We start from the raw sequence: 18,312 nt of genomic DNA, 5'->3' as shown, positions 1-18,312 counted from the left end.
AAGTAGTTATGTTTAAGACATAACAACTGCTAAAGTTTTAAATAACATATGATTAGTAAATTTCATAAGAATATACATAAGAGTTATGTTTTTCTAATATATAAAAATGAACTGGGTTGGATCGATCAGTGGTTAGAACCCTTGCTTTTGGAGACAGGTATTATGGGTTTGATCCTCATGTCCAGCAAGGCTGAGGGTCCTTTTCTACCTTTGGTAGAACTTTGAAGTAACCTCTCTACATTTGTTAGGGGTAAGGCTGTCTACATCTCAACCTCCCCCATACACCGTCAAAGATGGTATCTAAGACCCAAAACCCGTAAAAAACAACATTGTGAGTTACTTTACTTTATTTATTTTTTTAATATATACTGAAAATTTTTTAGTTCATTTTTTTACTTTCATATACGTTACTTAGCACAAGAGATATAATTATTTAATTTACAGTAAATATATACGAGTAATAATTATGTATATTATACAAGTATTAAGAATAATATTAAAATTTTCTTTTAATTTAATTGTGTCGAGGTAACTAAGTTTGCGCATATAAAATATTTTCATTGTCTTGTGTGTCCAAGTGGTAACAACTTAAAAAAAGTCCAATCAATTCAATGATTACGCATATTTATTTGACATTTCAAAGATAAAACTATTACGTACGTATAAATATATTTTGTAATTAATGCCATGTATCATGGTCATACACGACGTACAGTTATCATTAATATGGTGTCTGATCGAAGGCTCTAGCACAAAATTTTGTGTGGCCGAACGTAAACCAACTAGGCTGGATCCTGATCAAATCCTGCCCAAGACAATATATAGTTTGGTAGTTCAAACCTTATATATATATAGAGAGATCGAGATTTAAGGCAGATATACCAAAATTTTGTTTGATATCAGTAACATTGATGATATCTCACGTTCGTACTCATGACTGGAAGCGTTTCATATATATATATATATATATATATACACACAGAATTACGCAATAGACCTTGATATCAAATACAGAGCCAACAAGTGAATGTAGATCAATGCTATGTGTAAGATCAAAAAATGAGGCTCATTCCTTGTTTACTTAATTTTATGGCTTTTTAATGATAATTTTCTTTTAAAAAATTACATTTATTTATAAATCCCTTATAAAAGTTGTTGTGGATTGTTTTATAACACAATTACATAATTAGATTCAAATTGATATATAACTACTATTTTAAAAAATCATCTAGGGTTCTGTGTATGTTGGTCTTTACGGCACTTGTTAAGATCCTCTAATGATCAAACATTAGATTGATAAACATTTTTACTCCCTTATAAAAGAAATAATCTCTTTTTATTCTAGGTAATTCTACTTTTGAATTACCAGAATTACCCTTAAACTTTTATGTTTTACCCTTAATAAATTATTATTTACACTTTAAATATTTATTTTAATAATTAACACTTTAAGCTCTTATAATTTAAAAATTTTCACTATCACAATTACATCGATCAACCTACCCCACTTGACACCGCCACCACCACCAATAGTACCATTACTGACACCACTAGACCGTATTTCCCACCACCGTCGTCGCATTGCGCGGGTACTATGCTCAAAAGAAGGAGAAACAAAAAAAAAACATGTAATCAAGAACATAAGATCAAGTTAATAGTGTATATCTTAAAATTACACGGAACTGATTCTCCTTACGCTTCTTGAAGCATAAGACCACCACCTACCTTGAAGAAAATCCACGAAATCTTAACCAAAATGCTAGCTATGAAGACGTAACTATGATGACACGCTTAAACGGATGGCTAGAATAGCCCTTAACTCGAAGATTACTAGTCACTGTGGCCTTGTTTTTTTTTTTTACTTAATTAACTTAATAGTTAAAAACTTAATTATTCAGTCAAATTTCATGTTTCTTTTTTGACTTAATAAACAAAAATAACCGTTAATTATTTTTATTTTACCTATTACATACAAACATTCTTTATACATCCAGTCACTTTATACATTCAACACTTAATGACTAGAGAAAGAAACGGGCCTATATATTATATACGGATTATATAACCCTTTTAAAACTATTGTACTTTAATGCGTAAACCTAATAATCAAGCTGAAACTCATAATGGAAAACTTATAAATCAATTAAGGGGTGTTTGGTATTGCGATTACAAAACAAAATCTGCGTTTACAAAATAGATTATGCGTCTCCATAGCCGATAATCACTTTTTCATACAAACACTTTTTTAGATTATTTGCATTTTGCAAACGCAATAATCAGATAATCACTTTATTACGCAATCCCAAACACCCTCTAAATAGGCGAGGGACTACATGGTTGTGCTTACTTTTAGCCATAAAGACGTTAGATACAGAATACATGACATTATCATAGTTGGCAGTTCAAAAAAAGTTCATAAACTAGTAAAGAAGTTATCACATAAATATTTATGATTTATTCTTCTATTTGATTCCTCAAATAAAACGTAAAAACCAAACGTTTACAATGCTTTTCAATGTTGCATTATTTTTAGGGCTTTCACCAAATAAATAACCCCACAATGAATATAAAAATATTCTTCCTCGTCTAGGGGTTAATTTCTTTTTCATGTTGTGCTCAAAGTTATTATAATCCTATAAACCATTTATAGGTGCCTCATCGAAATAATGAGGTTTTTTCGCCTGGAATATCGCCTGGTAAATGGGACTCGTACTTATTAGCATACTCAGTTTGGGCCTCTTATTAATAGCTGCAGCCTGCAGGTAAAGAAAAAAAATCTTAAAAACTAAAAACTTAATCCGCATGCCCTACGGCCCCTATCTGGTTGACTAGTTCTAAATTTGGTTTGATCAGAATGTATATTAGCCCATTAACTTTGGGCCCAATTAACCATATTTTGGGTTATCTTTGGGCTTGTCTTTACTCGTAACCATTCTCTAGTTTAGAAAGATATAAAATATACAGGTACTATTTTAACAAAATAGTTAAAACCAAGTGTTATGACTTCTGAGTTATGATACATTATTGTAATCAATATTTCTAAAAATATTTGTTAGTAACAAGATTATCACGATGCATGAAGAAATCAAGAGAAGGATAAAAGAATTTTTTTATAAAAGAAATCCACTAATCAAACTAAAATGATGTTACGAAGATTTTTTTTAAATAAATGCCAAAAAAACATATCTTTTATTATACTAAAACACAGTTGCTCTAATAATTTATTGACCAATCACAACTCTCGATTTCTTAATGTTGACTTTTGTTTTCAATTTTGACTTTAATTTACACTTTTTTGTTCTCCATCACAGATTTACACTTTTTACCCACTAATTTTAATATAATAAATAAATAATAATAACTAGGGTTAAGTCACTAGATAACCATCGTACTTTCCTTCTTGTACATGATTGCCTATCAAACCAGAAAACTAAGTTGTATGACCAACATACTTTTCAAATTTGTACACGGTTGACCAAAAGTTGACCGGTTGACCGGTGATAGCCGGTTAAACTTATTTTCTTTTAGGATTAAGTCACTGGATGACCATCATACTTTTTTTCTTGTACATGGTTTCCCATCAAACCAGAAAACTAAGCTGTATGACCAGCATACTTTTCAAATTTGTACACAGTTGACCAAAACTTTACCCTTTTACCGGTTACATTATTTTTTGATGACGTGGCAATGAAGTGGATTATTTTTAATAATGACTTGGATGGCCAATCAGCAATTATGTGTATAAAAATGTATTCCTAATTTGTATAATAATAATAATAATAATAATATATTGAATTAACACTAGCAGAGTCCGGCTAGAAGCAGCAGACTCTAAAAAAGTTAACCAAACATAAATTCCCATATATTGAAAACGAATTCATACATGCTCATATATGAAAAACGAATTCATTTCACTAATTGTCAAATAAATCTAGGGTTTTCAAAACCCCTAATTTCAAACTAAATTCAATACAAATAAATCTGTTATACATGCAACAGATCTGGAAATTTATTTCCTAATTCAAAACTAGGGTTTTCAAAACCCCCAAATCCAAACTAAATTCAAATACATGTACAAATTTTGGTCAACCGGTCAACTTTTGATCAACCGTGTACAAATTTGAAAAGTATATTGGTCATACAGCTTAGTTTTCTGGTTTGATGGGCAACCATGTACAAGAAGGAAAGTACGATGGTCATCCAGTGACTTTTCAAATTGCGACGTCAAGGCCACGTCATCAAAAAATAATGTAACCGGTAAAAAGGTAAACTTTTGGTCAATCGTGTACAAATTTGAAAAGTATGTTGGTCATACAGCTTAGTTTTCTGGTTTGATGGGCAACCATGTACAAGAAGAAAAGTACGATGGTCATCCAGTGACTTAACCTAAAAATATATATCCGATAGAATAATAGCTAATATTAATCCAATAAAATAATAACTAATATATAATTTGTTATATCATATATATATATAAATTAAATTTAATGTAAATATATTATGATTTTAATAGTAATTGTACTATTTAATTTTATTTTTATTTTATTTTAATATATACTAAAAGACAGTTGAACTAATGACTTATTAATCGCTCGATTTTATCAAATTGACTCTCGCTGATGTCATTAATTAATTTTACATAATTTTATTTAATTAATAAAAAACAAATAATTGAAATAATTATTTTTACAGTGTTATTAAAATTGGTTTTTATCTACAAAACCCGGTTTTCACACATGAACAATTGTACATTGTAGTATCTCGAGTGAAGTCGAGAAAGGGATTTAAGGCGTTAATATGTGACACCTTAAACAAATTTCGTCTATAAAGAAGTTTTTTAAATGATGAAGGAGAATATGTGCTTCCAATGTTCTTTTATTACATTAGTTTTCTTTTTATTAGCTTAACATTATTGACATTTGAATTGAACACTTATTATCTATTTATATCTTCAACTTTAAACTTGTTAGCTTTTATGAGTTACATGTATGAATATCTAATATTAATAATGTCGTAAGTCTCATGTCCAGTATTAGATACGAGTCTAAAATCTAGTTAGTTTCCTATTTCACATGGTACAATCATCATTAAAATATATTGTATCAAATATTTCATAATTCACATGGCCGTACACTCATATTCAAACTCTATGGGGTCATATATAATTATCAAGAAAAATGTTTACTCACTGTCTGTACGCATTTTTAAATGTAAATATTATTTCTATGCATTGTAAAGATCATTTATTCACTAGTGATTTATAGCGTACGTAGAAATTACTCGCGAAAAAAATGCTCTCCAGTAAATATAAATTTAGAACACACATAAAACACTATTAACTAACTATGGCTTTATTTATTTATTTATTTTTATAAATATATTGGTTTATTAAACAATTATAAATTTTTTTAAAAACTTAGTCACTTGGATATATTACTAAATAATCTTTCTGACTTTAATAGCCACCACTAAAAATTCAAATATCATAAAATGTTATGAATATGATACAATCGAGCAACATTGTTTGAGTGGCTAAAAATCAATAACCAAACTTCGAGGGTCTACTTCAAGTTGGTTATTAATCAACTCGGTTAAATGAGACATAATTGTCATAAATAATACAAAGTTTTAGGTTCAATTCTAGACACTTTAATAACTACAAATGTTAAACAAGTTAAGATTGTCCTAATATTGTTTATAGTTAGAGTATATACATTTTTCGTCCCTGAAGTTGACACGTTTTTCACTTTTGATCATGAAGTGGAAAAAATTATCAACTTTGACTTTAAAGTTGGCAAAATTTTGCAACCAAGGTCCTTCAACTCGACGACGTTTATTTTTGGCCGTTAACGAACGCACGTGCTAAACACGTGAGGGCACTAATGTCATTTCACGTTACACCTGAGGGACGAAAAGTGAAAAAATTAAGCTACCTTATTTTCCCTTAGATTTTTTTGTTTTTTTTTATTTACGTAAATACCCAAAATCTTTAATAAAACAGACCGTTTTCCCCACTATTATCGCTGCATTGTGTGGGTACCATGTTCGTATAGCAAGATATGTATGATTGACTTAAGGTTGGTAAGTTGGTATAACTCGGTTAGTGGTCTAAGGTGGTCCATGACTTTAACTATGTATGGCCATGTGATATACTTTTTTGATTTGATAGGAAGGTAACATGTTACATCTCTTTATCTTTTTTCATTTTCAATGAATTTATATATAGAATTCATTTAAGAGATCGATGAAATTCCATGGACGAGGTATCTTCACGGTGTACGGATCCTCACACTCCGATCCTACTAGCTGCAATGTTGGTGTATATGTTTAATTTCCATTACCATACTTTACATAACAAAAGGTCTATGTATAGATTTGATATTGTAACTTTCATATTTGCAATATATCACGTTTCTAGACACTACATTCATATGTTAATCAACCAACAACATGTAATTAAAATTATATAATAAGTGATCGACAAGTGAAGTAACAATCATACATTTCACGTCACAAAATAAATCACTTACGTGCATAAATAGATTCTTGTTGCTTATCAAACTCGATCTTTATTACAAAAAGTACTAACGTTTCAGAAATCAACAAACATTACTCGACCCATTTTTGAACCACACGTTGAAGTGACATAGTCGATGAACCATCTTGGCTCAAAGACACTGCAGCTTGATCTTTGAGCTCACCCATTTTCAGCCTCATCTTATGCCCATCTTCCCCTTCTATTAAACTTCTTACACTCTTGCTAATTTCTTCTCTTCCCACCAACCCATTTTTGTCAACTTTCACCCTATAAGCAACGCCCAAACCATCGGTCAACATAACCGCGTTCATTTTTTGTTCAGCAAAAAGCGGCCACGCAATCATTGGCACCCCTTTCACCACACTCTCCAAAATAGAGTTCCATCCACAGTGCGTCAAAAACCCTCCAGTAGAACTATGACTCAATATCTCGACTTGTGGGGCCCAAGTCGACACAACCAAGCCTCGGTCCTTAACCCGATCCACGAACCCCTCGGGTAAAAACCCAAACGGGTCAAGATGACTTTGTGCATTGAAATAACTTGCATTTGACTTTCCATGTGGACTTTTTATTACCCAAAGAAATCTTTGACTACTTTGTTCTAACCCAAATGCTAACTCATTAAGCTGCTCTTGGGAAAGAGTTCCACCGCTTCCAAAAGATACAAACAAAACCGACCCGACCGGATGATTATCCAACCACTTCAAACATTCAAACCGATCACCGGTCGGATCCTCAGAACCGCCACGTATCAGTGGTCCGACCGGATAGATATCCGGTTTACACCACTCACGACCTTCTCCCAAAGCCTTAAAAGCACCCGGTTCTAAGTCAAAGAAACTATTAACCAACACACCCTTTGCCATACTAAATATTTTTGCTAACTGCATCACATGCATATATGCCTCATTTTTCTTATCTTGAAGCGGTTCAGCCAGATCGGCCCCTTGAATCGGAACACACCCGGGTAACTTAACCGGTTCAGTTAATTCCCTATATTCACATGTAAACATTTTGTCTAAAAGTGGGCATTGAAAAATAGAAACCAAGGACATAGCAGAAACCGTACTAAAAATATAGCATGGAATATTGAACTCCTTTGCAATATCAAAACTAGGAGGGCCAAAAATATCAACAAGTAAAGCCGAGGGTGGCTTTTTCCGAGTCGACTCACCAGTTAATTCGGATAACGTTGTACGCAGAGCGGGTAATGAGCGGATGAAAGTGAGTGATATCCGGGTTTCTAAGGCAGCATCATCTGGGATATCTTCTAGACTAACTGGGGGTAGAAAGATGGAGGTTATGTTCTCTGGCATGGCATTAAGGATGTCGTTTTGGGGTTTTATGGGAGCTCCAGCGGCGGTGGGGATGATGAACGTGATGGAGAGGCGGCGGTAGTGTACGAGGAGGCGATGAGCCAACTCAACGAGTGGAATGAGGTGACCCATTCCTGGACTTGGGAAAATGGCAATGTGCGCTGCTTCTTCCATTATTGAGTCTGATTACTATTTACTACTAGTACTGTATATATATGTGTTGTAGAATTATTCTTTGTCCATATATCCACCACATATAATATTTGAAGTCTATCTGGTTGATGTAGAAAGTTGCGCTTCTGATTGAGTAAAAAAGAAATGATATTTGTACCCCACTAGTTTTAATGTTGTCATAGCTATGCACTCTTAGTGTGTATAGTCCGCTATAAAAAATAGTATATTGTGAGACATCATTCAAAATTATGGTACGAATATCAACACTCAAATTTTATTGGTATTCCAGTCTTTCCATTAGTACCGGTTTAAGTTATTTCGAGGACTTAAATAACACTTTCATTTGCGTTCAATCTCTCTTTTTATATATAGTATAGAGAATATGATCAATATTAAGAGCCTAGCTTACTACCATAAAATTTTATTTTAATCATCAAAATCAGATTTACAAACTACATGTAATTAGCGTTAATAACAATAAAAATAAATCACAAAAGGCGAGTGGTAACTTAATGACACGAACGCCACTGGTGGACTTGGTAGTGGATGTATGTGGTAGTTTGTGGTTTGTTGTCGATTGTAATCTATATAACACATATATCAAACTTACGAGTTTAAAGTTTAATTAAAATATTAAGCCCAAAACATAAAAATTAGAGGTTTTTGTATTTTGGGGACTTTAGAGCCATGTCTAACCCTTAACTATTGACAAGCCGACAGTGCTTCCCATGAGGATCTTCTTAGGTCTGGGAAAACCCAGGTTCTAATCTTAAGAGCAGATGAGTATTTTCTTACGTTTGAAATACCTATCACGTATATGACACATGATGGGTTTTTAAACGGACGTTATCAACCCACACCTGAAGTGATGACATAACAAAGTTTTTTGAGCTAAAACTGTAATTTATTAAATTTAAGGACGAAGCTGCAAGTTGGTATCAACGACAAGGACCATTTCTGTAATTAACTCAAATAAAAATAAGGGTAAGACACTGAACATTTAACCGGAAAAAACAGATAAGAAGGAAGGGAAGTAGCTTGAAAAATCTTGTTTAAACCAAAACCAAAAAATGATCAACTGTCTTCAAACTGTTTCCCCTTATACTAATTATAATAATAATTATTATTTCATAACAGTACCGCCATCATCATTACCTCCATCTTCTTACTACGTCTTTCATAACAATAACAATTTAAAACTGACACAGCATTTCCTCAGCAAAAAATCCAACAAAAAAGATAATTTGATTGTAAAGGCATTACCAATCATAGACCCATGGTCACCAACGATAGATTCACAAAGTATAGCTTCACAACTATTTGCATTCTCATTGTTTCCATATTTAGGTTTTTTGTACTTCATTACCAGATCAAATTCTGCTCCAAAGCTTACCCTTTTTGGCTTCTATTTCTTGCTTGCTTTTGTGGGTGCCACCAGTTAAGTTTCCCTTTTCATTTTATGTTCTTGCTTTCTTGTCTGCCAACTGTTTGATGAAATTACTTAGTGAATTGTGCTAACATATTCGGAAAAATGTGTATATATATTGTTGTATGTAAAGTTTATGATTAGATTTTGGTTGTGTATTATGAAGTGTTTGTTGACATTGTGTTCTTATATATTGAGCATGGTTTAGTTAGCCAAAATGGCAGAGTTACAAATTCATTTAGGGGAAACTTAATCGGGAAGTTGTGATTTTACGCCTCAATGTTGGTATATTATGTTCCTGTAAATGTAAGAATTTGGCATTCGTTTTATGTTACCCTTTGCTGAGCATGAAAAGCGTTTATATACAGAATCAATTGATTGTAATGTTTGATTTTAGTTGCATGCCTAGTTTCTACGAAATAACTATCATTTTTGGAAACGAAATGTCAAACATCTTTTCTTTTGTCAATCATTTATGCTTCCATGATATGTTCAGAATCTCTGGTTTTTGCAAACTATAACAAACTGTTTTGCAGTTAGCTACAACGATAGATGGCATGCAATCAATAGTGTAGGTTTTTTGTGGTCAAAATGGGTTGCTATGGTGAAATTTAGCATGATTATTTCTAAGAATCAATCACCTAATTGTGAAAACCTTGTGCAACATGTTGATATGAAGAACGTAACATTTGTTCCTTTTTTACATGCATAGTCCAATTGTTTGAAATGCTAATGACTATCTTATTTGTTGCTAAATGCTTAATGGCGATCTTACTAACTTTCATTGTGCGCTGTGCTGGTGTTTTCTCTGGCTCTCTTCTTCACGTCCAGTCCCAGCAGGAATTTACGGTAATTTCTTTTTTCCCAACTTAGGTCTCGTTTTATATTATATAGATCTGATCTTTGATCCCCTGAAAAATGCAAATACGCTGTTGTTCATTTGTCTTTTGAACAGCTTATTATTTTTGCCAACTTGATTAATATATTGATGAATTATTCGACTAGTAATGTGACACAAATGAGTCTTCGGAACAAAATGTTTTTTGAAGGCAATATTGTCACCAATATTTTTCAAGTCATTTAATTATAGTTGCTATCATTCAGATTTTCAAATTACGGACATTACCGTTATGTTTATTGTAATTTTTTTAATTTTGTCCACTTTACCCATAAGGCCATAATCACATTTTCATTTATGATGTGTGAAATAATACAAATTGTCATTTTTGTTTATTCAAAATAGTATTTCAGTTTTCAATGCTAGAGTATTCTTGTTAGTCAATCTTGGATACATGATATGTATATGTATCAAAGTATATGCTAAAACCTTTTGTGACTTCCAAAAAGAGCATTCTTTCAGTTTAGAATGTGCGGCTAAGGTATGTTTTTGCTTTTTTGGAACAGCTAAGGTGCATTATGGAACTTCCTTATCAAATGTGGATTGGTTACATGGTGGTGCTGAATCTCTTCTTACTTTGACCAATTTGTTTATTGTTATTGGCCTAAGACAAGCGCTTAGGAAGCCCAATGATGCAAAGGACCTTGTACCTGATGCAGAGGTACCCAATGACAACACTCCTTCCACTTAGCTCCAAACTATCTGTATTTCATTTAGGTTTTCTTAAATCTGCTATTGAGAATTCGATGATAGAGATATAAATATAAATGTATGTTATGAAACGTACATTTTTTATTTCTAGCATGAGTAATTTGTAATTATCAGTTTGCCTACTTTTGTTCAAAATATTATATCTTTACTACTATATAAAAATTATCCACCCCTTTGTATTTAGAAATAGTTACACAAAGGTTAATTTGGAAATGCCCCAATTACCCTTATTGAACCGCCCTTTTGGAATTAACCAATTTACACCCTCAATCCTTACTAATTCACACCCTCAACCCTTATGTTTTAAAATATCTCTCCTATCACCTTTACGTCAATTACATTACTCCAACCTACACCACTTGATGCTGCCACCACCACCAATGGTCTCCGCCATCATCACAATTCGCCGCCACCTCCGCCGCATTGCACGGGTAACGTGCTATATATGTTCATTTTTGTTTTCAAAAATATGCTCATCATCACAATAGTTAATTTAGGGAGATAAACAGAGGTGACTCGACTTGCAATAGTGCATCATCACAATGATTTGGGAAGTTAAGTTGCTCGTAATCTTTCATGAATCCAAATGGTGTTGAAGGAAGGGAAAATGAAGTTGGAATAGTAGCACTTCCCAAGTCAAAGGTATCAAAACCAAGGCTGGCTCTGATTTTGTGACCACCAGTATTGGGCTCTGAGCCTCTGATTATTGATAGTAATAGTGATGGTGGTGGGCTGGCTTTATTTCATGTTTTTCAGGCGAAGATGGTTTCGGCAACAGGGCACCAGTTTGTTTCCCTTTGTATGCAATTTCAGATAGAGTGGTTTTTTATCTGTTCGCTGCACTTGTTTTGTTCCCATGCAGTTTGAACCTTACGGTATATGCATGCATAATTGTTCCTGCTAGATAAATCAAAACTTAGCATTAGAGTGAGTATTTAGTGAAACAACTTGTTGACCCCTGTAATATAGTAATATAATCTGTTAGAATTATTCTAGCACCGGGACTGTAGGAATCACTAGTAGGTGTGTGCTTGCTGTCATTTTTAAGGGCAATGGTTGACTGTAGCAGGACGCAATTTTACTATGGAAATTTGGCACCCAAAAAGTCTTTCTGCTCATACTTCCAACCATCATCTTTGTTACCCATAACCCAGTATCATACTCTAGCTTGATCTTCCCATGTTGGCAACTTCTATCTGTGGCACCAGTTAAAAAATCAGAGAGATTTAGATATTGTACATCCTTTTCTTTATGAAAAAGAATGGGAAACGAAACTGGAATTACCGCTGTTTAGAGATAACATTTTGGCTCTGCTGATTAATAAAGAGTAGGTTATACTGCTCAAGCTAGATGTCTCTGCTTTGTGGACTCCTGTTGGATATTCATGATTCATGGGGGTGCTGAACGGGCAGTTGCCTGATGCTGCCCAGCAGATTTACCTGATTTGAGGACAAGCAAAGTTCTCATATGAAGACAAGATTTTTGGTATCAAGAATTTTCTTGCTTTAGCTGAATTGAGATTAACCCGTAGCTATTTAGCTTATTTGTTCCCTTGATTTGATTTATGTGTAACTGTTGTCTGTTTATAAACACAAGCACTGTCCATACCATTTTAGTACGATTTTAGGTGGAAAGGGGATACAGGCTAATACTGGCTTGACTATAAAAAGTCAATGCTAGTACATCAGAGTTTCAAAGGTGCAAGCTTCTATAATATGGAGATGGAAGCATAATGGAAGGAAAGAGTGGAGATCTTATATATAGGTTTGGTGGGAGGTCAAAGGTTGACAGAAGAAACCGAGTTAAGTTTTTAGGTTCATATTAAGGACCAATCTTTGGTCAAATGGTGTATTGAGCTCTATTAGCTGCTGACCGACTATTAACAATGTTATAAAAATACTAGGAAGCTTCTTTCAATAAGAAAGATGAATAAGTTAATATAGACATTACATCGTTCAATTTCTTTTAATGGCCAAACCAAACCCCCCCAGTTTCTTTTAATGGCCAAACCAAACACCCAAAAATAGTCAAAGCTTTTAGGTTGCTTCTTAGAAACCAATGTGTCCAAAAGTGGTTATAACTTAGTTTACTCCTGGAATCCGAAAACTCTCCTCACTCAGCTCATAGTACATGTCAATATCATAAGGCATAATAAAATATTTTTATTCACAGCTTCGAATTTAATCTTCTGTACAACGCCGACGTTTTCTAATTTCTATGCTTGAATATTACAAATTAAGTACTATTATTTTTGACAATAAAATATTTGAGTAAAATACATACATAATGAGACATATTGAGAGTGTGATAGTCTAAGTGAGGGACCAACTAAACAATACTATCACTAATTCAGGTAAAGCTATTGAGCAGCAAAGCAAACCCCGGATTCCTATGGAAGTTTTAAGCCGTTGAAACTTGATGGTTAAACGTCAAAGAAAAAGCAGAAATCTAAGATTTAAAGAATGGAGTAATATCCTTTTATATAATCTCTAACTCTCTACAACACATCACAACACGGCGAATAACATACCCATCCTATCTTTATAAATGATAGAAGCTCTCTTTAGACAGAGATAGAGATTCTGTATTACATATATAGTACATTCTAACTTGATGACAGATTACCTCCAGGAAGAACATCTTAGGGTGACGCTAACAATAAGTGTAACGAGGCTCAATACACGTATCCAGTTCAAGAATGCCACATTTGCGATTTATAGCAAATTTTGGTATCATCTTCAACATTCATGGCTACAACCTTCTAGAAGAAAGATGAGCTGTTGAATATGAAATCAGGGTTTATATCTGCCGGATCAGCTGCACAATCTAACGATGTTGAACTTCCCCATTCTGAAAAATAGTTTGATTCAGAGGTTTTGGGGGAGATAAATGGGGGTGAACACACTTGCATTGGTTCATCATCAAGGAGATCCTGGAAATCAAGTTGTTGATAATCTTCCATGAATCCAAATGGTGTTGAAGGGAAGGAAAATGTGGGTGAACCAGTAGCACTGGTGGTGACACTGTGGTTGCTGGATCCAATATTTGATAGCATCTCATTGGGGTTTGTTGGTGATATTTGGTGGTTTTGACATGGCCTTTTGTTGTGTTTTTCTGGTGAAGGGGGTGGAAGCAGGGGGGATTTCCTCTTTTTGGAAACCGCATTTTGGCTCTGCTGGTCGAAAAAGGATTGATCAAAGTAGTCAAACTCGAATTCTCTACTCCATGAGCTCCCAATGGAATTTGTTGACTCCGGCAGACTGTTTGCCGGCTGGCTACTTACCAAAGGCTGCCCCGTGGAGTCCCTTGACTTAAGAACAGACAATGCGTTCTCATATGAAGACAAGATTTTCTGTATCAAGAATTCTCTTGCTTCAGCTGAATTGAGATTGACCCTTAACTTTTTAGCCATTTCTATTCCTTGAGTAAGCTCATGTACCACTGTCTTTTGTTCATGAAGACAAACACCATCCATGTCTTCTTAGTACTAGCTATTGTAGATTATGGGAATATAGCTAGACTAAAAACTGGGTTGACTTTAGAAAGAAAAAAAAAAGTCAATGCCAGTTCGAGATATACAAGAGCTTGTATGATATGGTATATATAGTTATATAGAAGTGTAATGAAAGGAAAGAGTTGATATAGGTAGTTTAAAGAGTGTATTTGGTGGCGGGTCAAAGGTTGATCAAGAAGAAACCGAGTGAAGTTTTTGTATTTAGTTTCCTATCATGGACTAGTCTTTGGTCAAACGAGTGAGCTCTATTTGCTGTTTGACCATATTCCGAACAACCTTCTAAAAATCTTATTAGTTTAACACTTTAATCCACGTTACAAGTTACTGCTGTAATTATTATATTAGGTTACATAACCACACGTGTATAATAATGCATTCAAGACAAAAAAGAAATCAATAAAAATAAGGTATCCTCGGTCAAAGGTGTATTGAGTGAGCTCTATTAGGATACAAGTTGCTAATTATAATTAGGGTACATAACGACACGTGCTTAATTAATAATAATTGCATCAAGTATTATTGGCTGTAAACAAAATAATTAAGAATGACACAAAGCTATCAAGAAGTTGCTAAGAATAAAAAGAGATGAATAAGTCATTAAGGGGATTAAGGGAAACGTGTTGATTATCCTCTATCTATTCTTTTTGTTTAGACTCTTTTTACCTCGTGTTAGAATTCAAAGAAACCAACGTACTAGCAAATAACTCAATGGTACAAGATATTTCACACAGGTCTTTCAGTAATACAAGACTCGGGTTCGAGTTTTGCTGAATTGGTAAAGTTTTATCCCAATTAAATGTTGTGAAATGTGAATATAATGTAAAAATCAGTTGGAGTAACATTGTTTTTTAAATAGGTAACTATTATATATTCACAAACACCGCCCATCAATTACAGAACGACCAAACTCTATACAACGTTAAATGACGTTAAATTTACACCAATCAACCAAACTAATTAACCGATTTGTAACTCGTTCTATTTTCATACCAAAAAAAAAACTAAGAGTCTTCACGTCTTGCATGATCTTTTTGTGGCGAACCTCCACCACATCCAACATGCTAATGAACGGATGTCAAATCCATTACATAAAAACTAAAAATGGGGTTGATTTTGCACCAACTACTGATTTCCTGCCAGACCACCGCAAAGACCCAACAGGAGCACATCATGTGTTCAACAGATTCTGGGCTATCCGGTGTTTCAAGGATTGAACATATATATTGCAAACATAATTAAATAATCGCATACTTCCCAAACTACTATGAAAAATAATATATATGTGGGCCCAGGGTAAGATTACCCAAGTCTCAAGTTCGAGTATTGGGGTTCTCATCTCAAAGAAATTTTCCATGAGCAAGGGGTTGGAGGTTCAGAAAATCTCTGGTTAAAATTGTCTACAATACGTCTGAATCGAAACTCACTTTACAAAAATATATATATGTATATGTTCACGTATTTAAAAAGTGTAGAAATAATAAGATTTTGTCATCTATATCATAAGTGTAGAACTATGTTCAGTAAAACTTCACACTTACTAGTGTATGAAACTATAAAATTCCGGTATAAGTGTGAGTATTGAAATTTGGAATGACATAATTTAAGCAAAAATTGTCCAGACTCTAAAATATGCTGTTTTTAGATCTAATTGCACTTTTTCGTCCCTATGGTATCATATTTTTGGCACCAAAAATGCGACTTTTAGGTCTATATACATTCATTCATCCACTAGCAATAATCCCTTTCACCATCAGATCTTAACACCATATACAAGTAATTATGAGATTAATTGACATTCCAATATGGATATATCAAACATATATATATATATGTCATACTACATTGCAACGTACATCTAAAGTACTATATGATCGCCAGCTTTATACAATACATTACTAAAGCATTTATGATTTAACACACCATTATGTACACTACATATATATATATCATCCTTTTTTACAAAAATGTCTTCTGATGATCACTGGTCTTGAGCTTTAAAATATGTATTGGCCGGTTCTACTTACGTCCTCACTACTAGTAATTAACATATATTGCATACTTATCATCTTGGATTATAACTGCGTCAAAAAGGATTGACGACATTAATGATGACTATTGGATAGGACATGATCGATCACTTGATTAATTATCAGGTACTTTAGGTCGATCAAACGTACGTCCCTGCTAAAAATGTCTATAATTTCACAATGCTGAGCGCGGTGTAGTAATCGATCTGATGATTCAACCTAGAAAGGTAGGGTCCCAATCCACGAGACTTAGTTGGCGACAAAATTTGGGATCATCATTGTTGCTGTCTAAAAAGAAGGAGCTACTACCGAATAGGAAATCAGCAGGGTCGTCTACATGTGGCGCTGGATGATGATCAGCGCCTGATGATGAGAAATCCAATGATTGCGAGCTTCCCCACTCTGAGAAGTAGTTTGATTCAGCTGAGGTATTTGGGGAGATAAATGGTGAACAGACTTGCAACAACTCATCGTCAATATAATTTGGGAAATGAAGTTGTTGGAAACCTTCTTCAGAGAATCCAACTGACGGAGTTGAAGGCGGGATGGAAAACATAGATGGAACATCAATGATAGTACTAAAGTCCGAGGTTATATCAACACTGAGATTGGCTCTTAGATTTGAGAGGGCTTCACTGGGAGCTGGCAGTGAAAATTCGTGATCATGGTTGTTGTGGGTTGGCTTTATCTCAAAATTTTCAGGTGAAGTCGGTTGTGGTGGTGATGCAGCCCAACCACGACCAGCTCCTTGGTTACATGCTCGTTTCCCGTCGTGTGCCATTTCAAGTACATTGTCTGTGTACATTCTAACTTGATCTTCCCATCCTGTCAACCCCAGGTTTCTGTAACACACACCAATATTCACAAAACTTAGAATGTGTACATAATCACATCATTCATTTTAGTACTGTATAAATTAAACCGAAATGATCGACCACAATTAAGTGGAAATTTCCAAATACCTCTTTCTGGAGACGACATTTTGTCCTTGATGATCAAAAAAGGATTGATCAAATTCAGATTCTGTGCTGGTGTTGGATATCGATGAGTCTGGCAGACTTTGAGCTGGTAATAATGTGGTAGCCCAGGCGGTACTGCTGTCACCTGATTTGAGAGCCGAAAGAGCGTTGTGGTATGAAGACAAGATCTTTTGTATAAAGAACTTCCTTGCTTCAGCTGAATTGAGATTAGCCCTTAGGTCTTTAGCCATCTGTATCCCTTGAGTCAGTTCATTTATAACTCTCTGCTGTTCATACACACAACCACTGTCCATATCTTTTAAAAGTCAATGTTAGCTAGTAATTCTATATATATGATTAGCTTCTATATCTATATCTATATCTATATCTATATATGATATAGGAATATAGAAGTAAGATGCAAGTCTAATGGAAGGAAACAATGAAGTATATATAGGAATTGAGCTTAATCATTGATTTTGATTGGTAGGGAGTTCAAACGTTGACTACAGAAACCGAGTGAAATATATATTTTTCCTTTCTTAATTAATATGACTATAATTCGGTCACATGGTGTAATTAGTGAGCTTCTGACCATATATATCAACTTTTTATTTATAAAAAATGCTTAAGAAACTTCTGTGAATTAGACTCGGTAATATGAATAAGTTAAATTAGACGACATTTAATTGTCCTAATTTCTTTTAAAGAGGGCTAAACCAAACACCACAACATACATATATGGTCAA

The 18,312-nt window shown here is 33.9% G+C and overlaps 4 protein-coding genes across 4 annotated transcripts; 1 reads left to right on the top strand and 3 right to left on the bottom strand.

The window, feature by feature from the left end:
* Positions 1 to 6,485: 6,485 nt before the first annotated feature.
* On the bottom strand, positions 6,486 to 8,087 carry LOC122603537 (hydroquinone glucosyltransferase-like). Its single transcript, XM_043776265.1, has one exon. The coding sequence runs from the start codon at positions 8,026 to 8,028 to the stop codon at positions 6,610 to 6,612; it is 1,419 nt and encodes a 472-aa protein (XP_043632200.1). The 5' UTR covers positions 8,029 to 8,087; the 3' UTR covers positions 6,486 to 6,609.
* A 958-nt stretch (positions 8,088 to 9,045) lies between these two features.
* Positions 9,046 to 11,173, top strand: LOC122581408. The gene is made up of 3 exons (XM_043753638.1): positions 9,046 to 9,465; positions 10,286 to 10,303; positions 10,859 to 11,173. Exons 1-3 carry the CDS (start codon positions 9,099 to 9,101, stop codon positions 11,041 to 11,043), a joined length of 570 nt encoding a protein of 189 aa, XP_043609573.1. The 5' UTR covers positions 9,046 to 9,098; the 3' UTR covers positions 11,044 to 11,173.
* Positions 11,174 to 13,512: 2,339 nt separating this feature from the next.
* On the bottom strand, positions 13,513 to 14,665 carry LOC122584981. Its single transcript, XM_043757075.1, has one exon. The coding sequence runs from the start codon at positions 14,536 to 14,538 to the stop codon at positions 13,825 to 13,827; it is 714 nt and encodes a 237-aa protein (XP_043613010.1). The 5' UTR covers positions 14,539 to 14,665; the 3' UTR covers positions 13,513 to 13,824.
* A 1,689-nt stretch (positions 14,666 to 16,354) lies between these two features.
* LOC122584958 lies at positions 16,355 to 17,964 on the bottom strand. The gene is made up of 2 exons (XM_043757051.1): positions 17,567 to 17,964; positions 16,355 to 17,446 (listed from the first exon to the last, which is right to left on the bottom strand). Exons 1-2 carry the CDS (start codon positions 17,875 to 17,877, stop codon positions 16,819 to 16,821), a joined length of 939 nt encoding a protein of 312 aa, XP_043612986.1. The 5' UTR covers positions 17,878 to 17,964; the 3' UTR covers positions 16,355 to 16,818.
* Between the last annotated feature and the right edge of the window lie 348 nt (positions 17,965 to 18,312).

The sequence above is a fragment of the Erigeron canadensis genome, chromosome 1, assembly GCF_010389155.1.
Source record: "Erigeron canadensis isolate Cc75 chromosome 1, C_canadensis_v1, whole genome shotgun sequence".
NCBI classification, from domain to species: domain Eukaryota; kingdom Viridiplantae; phylum Streptophyta; class Magnoliopsida; order Asterales; family Asteraceae; genus Erigeron; species Erigeron canadensis.
This window is presented reverse-complemented; position numbering and strand designations above follow the sequence as displayed.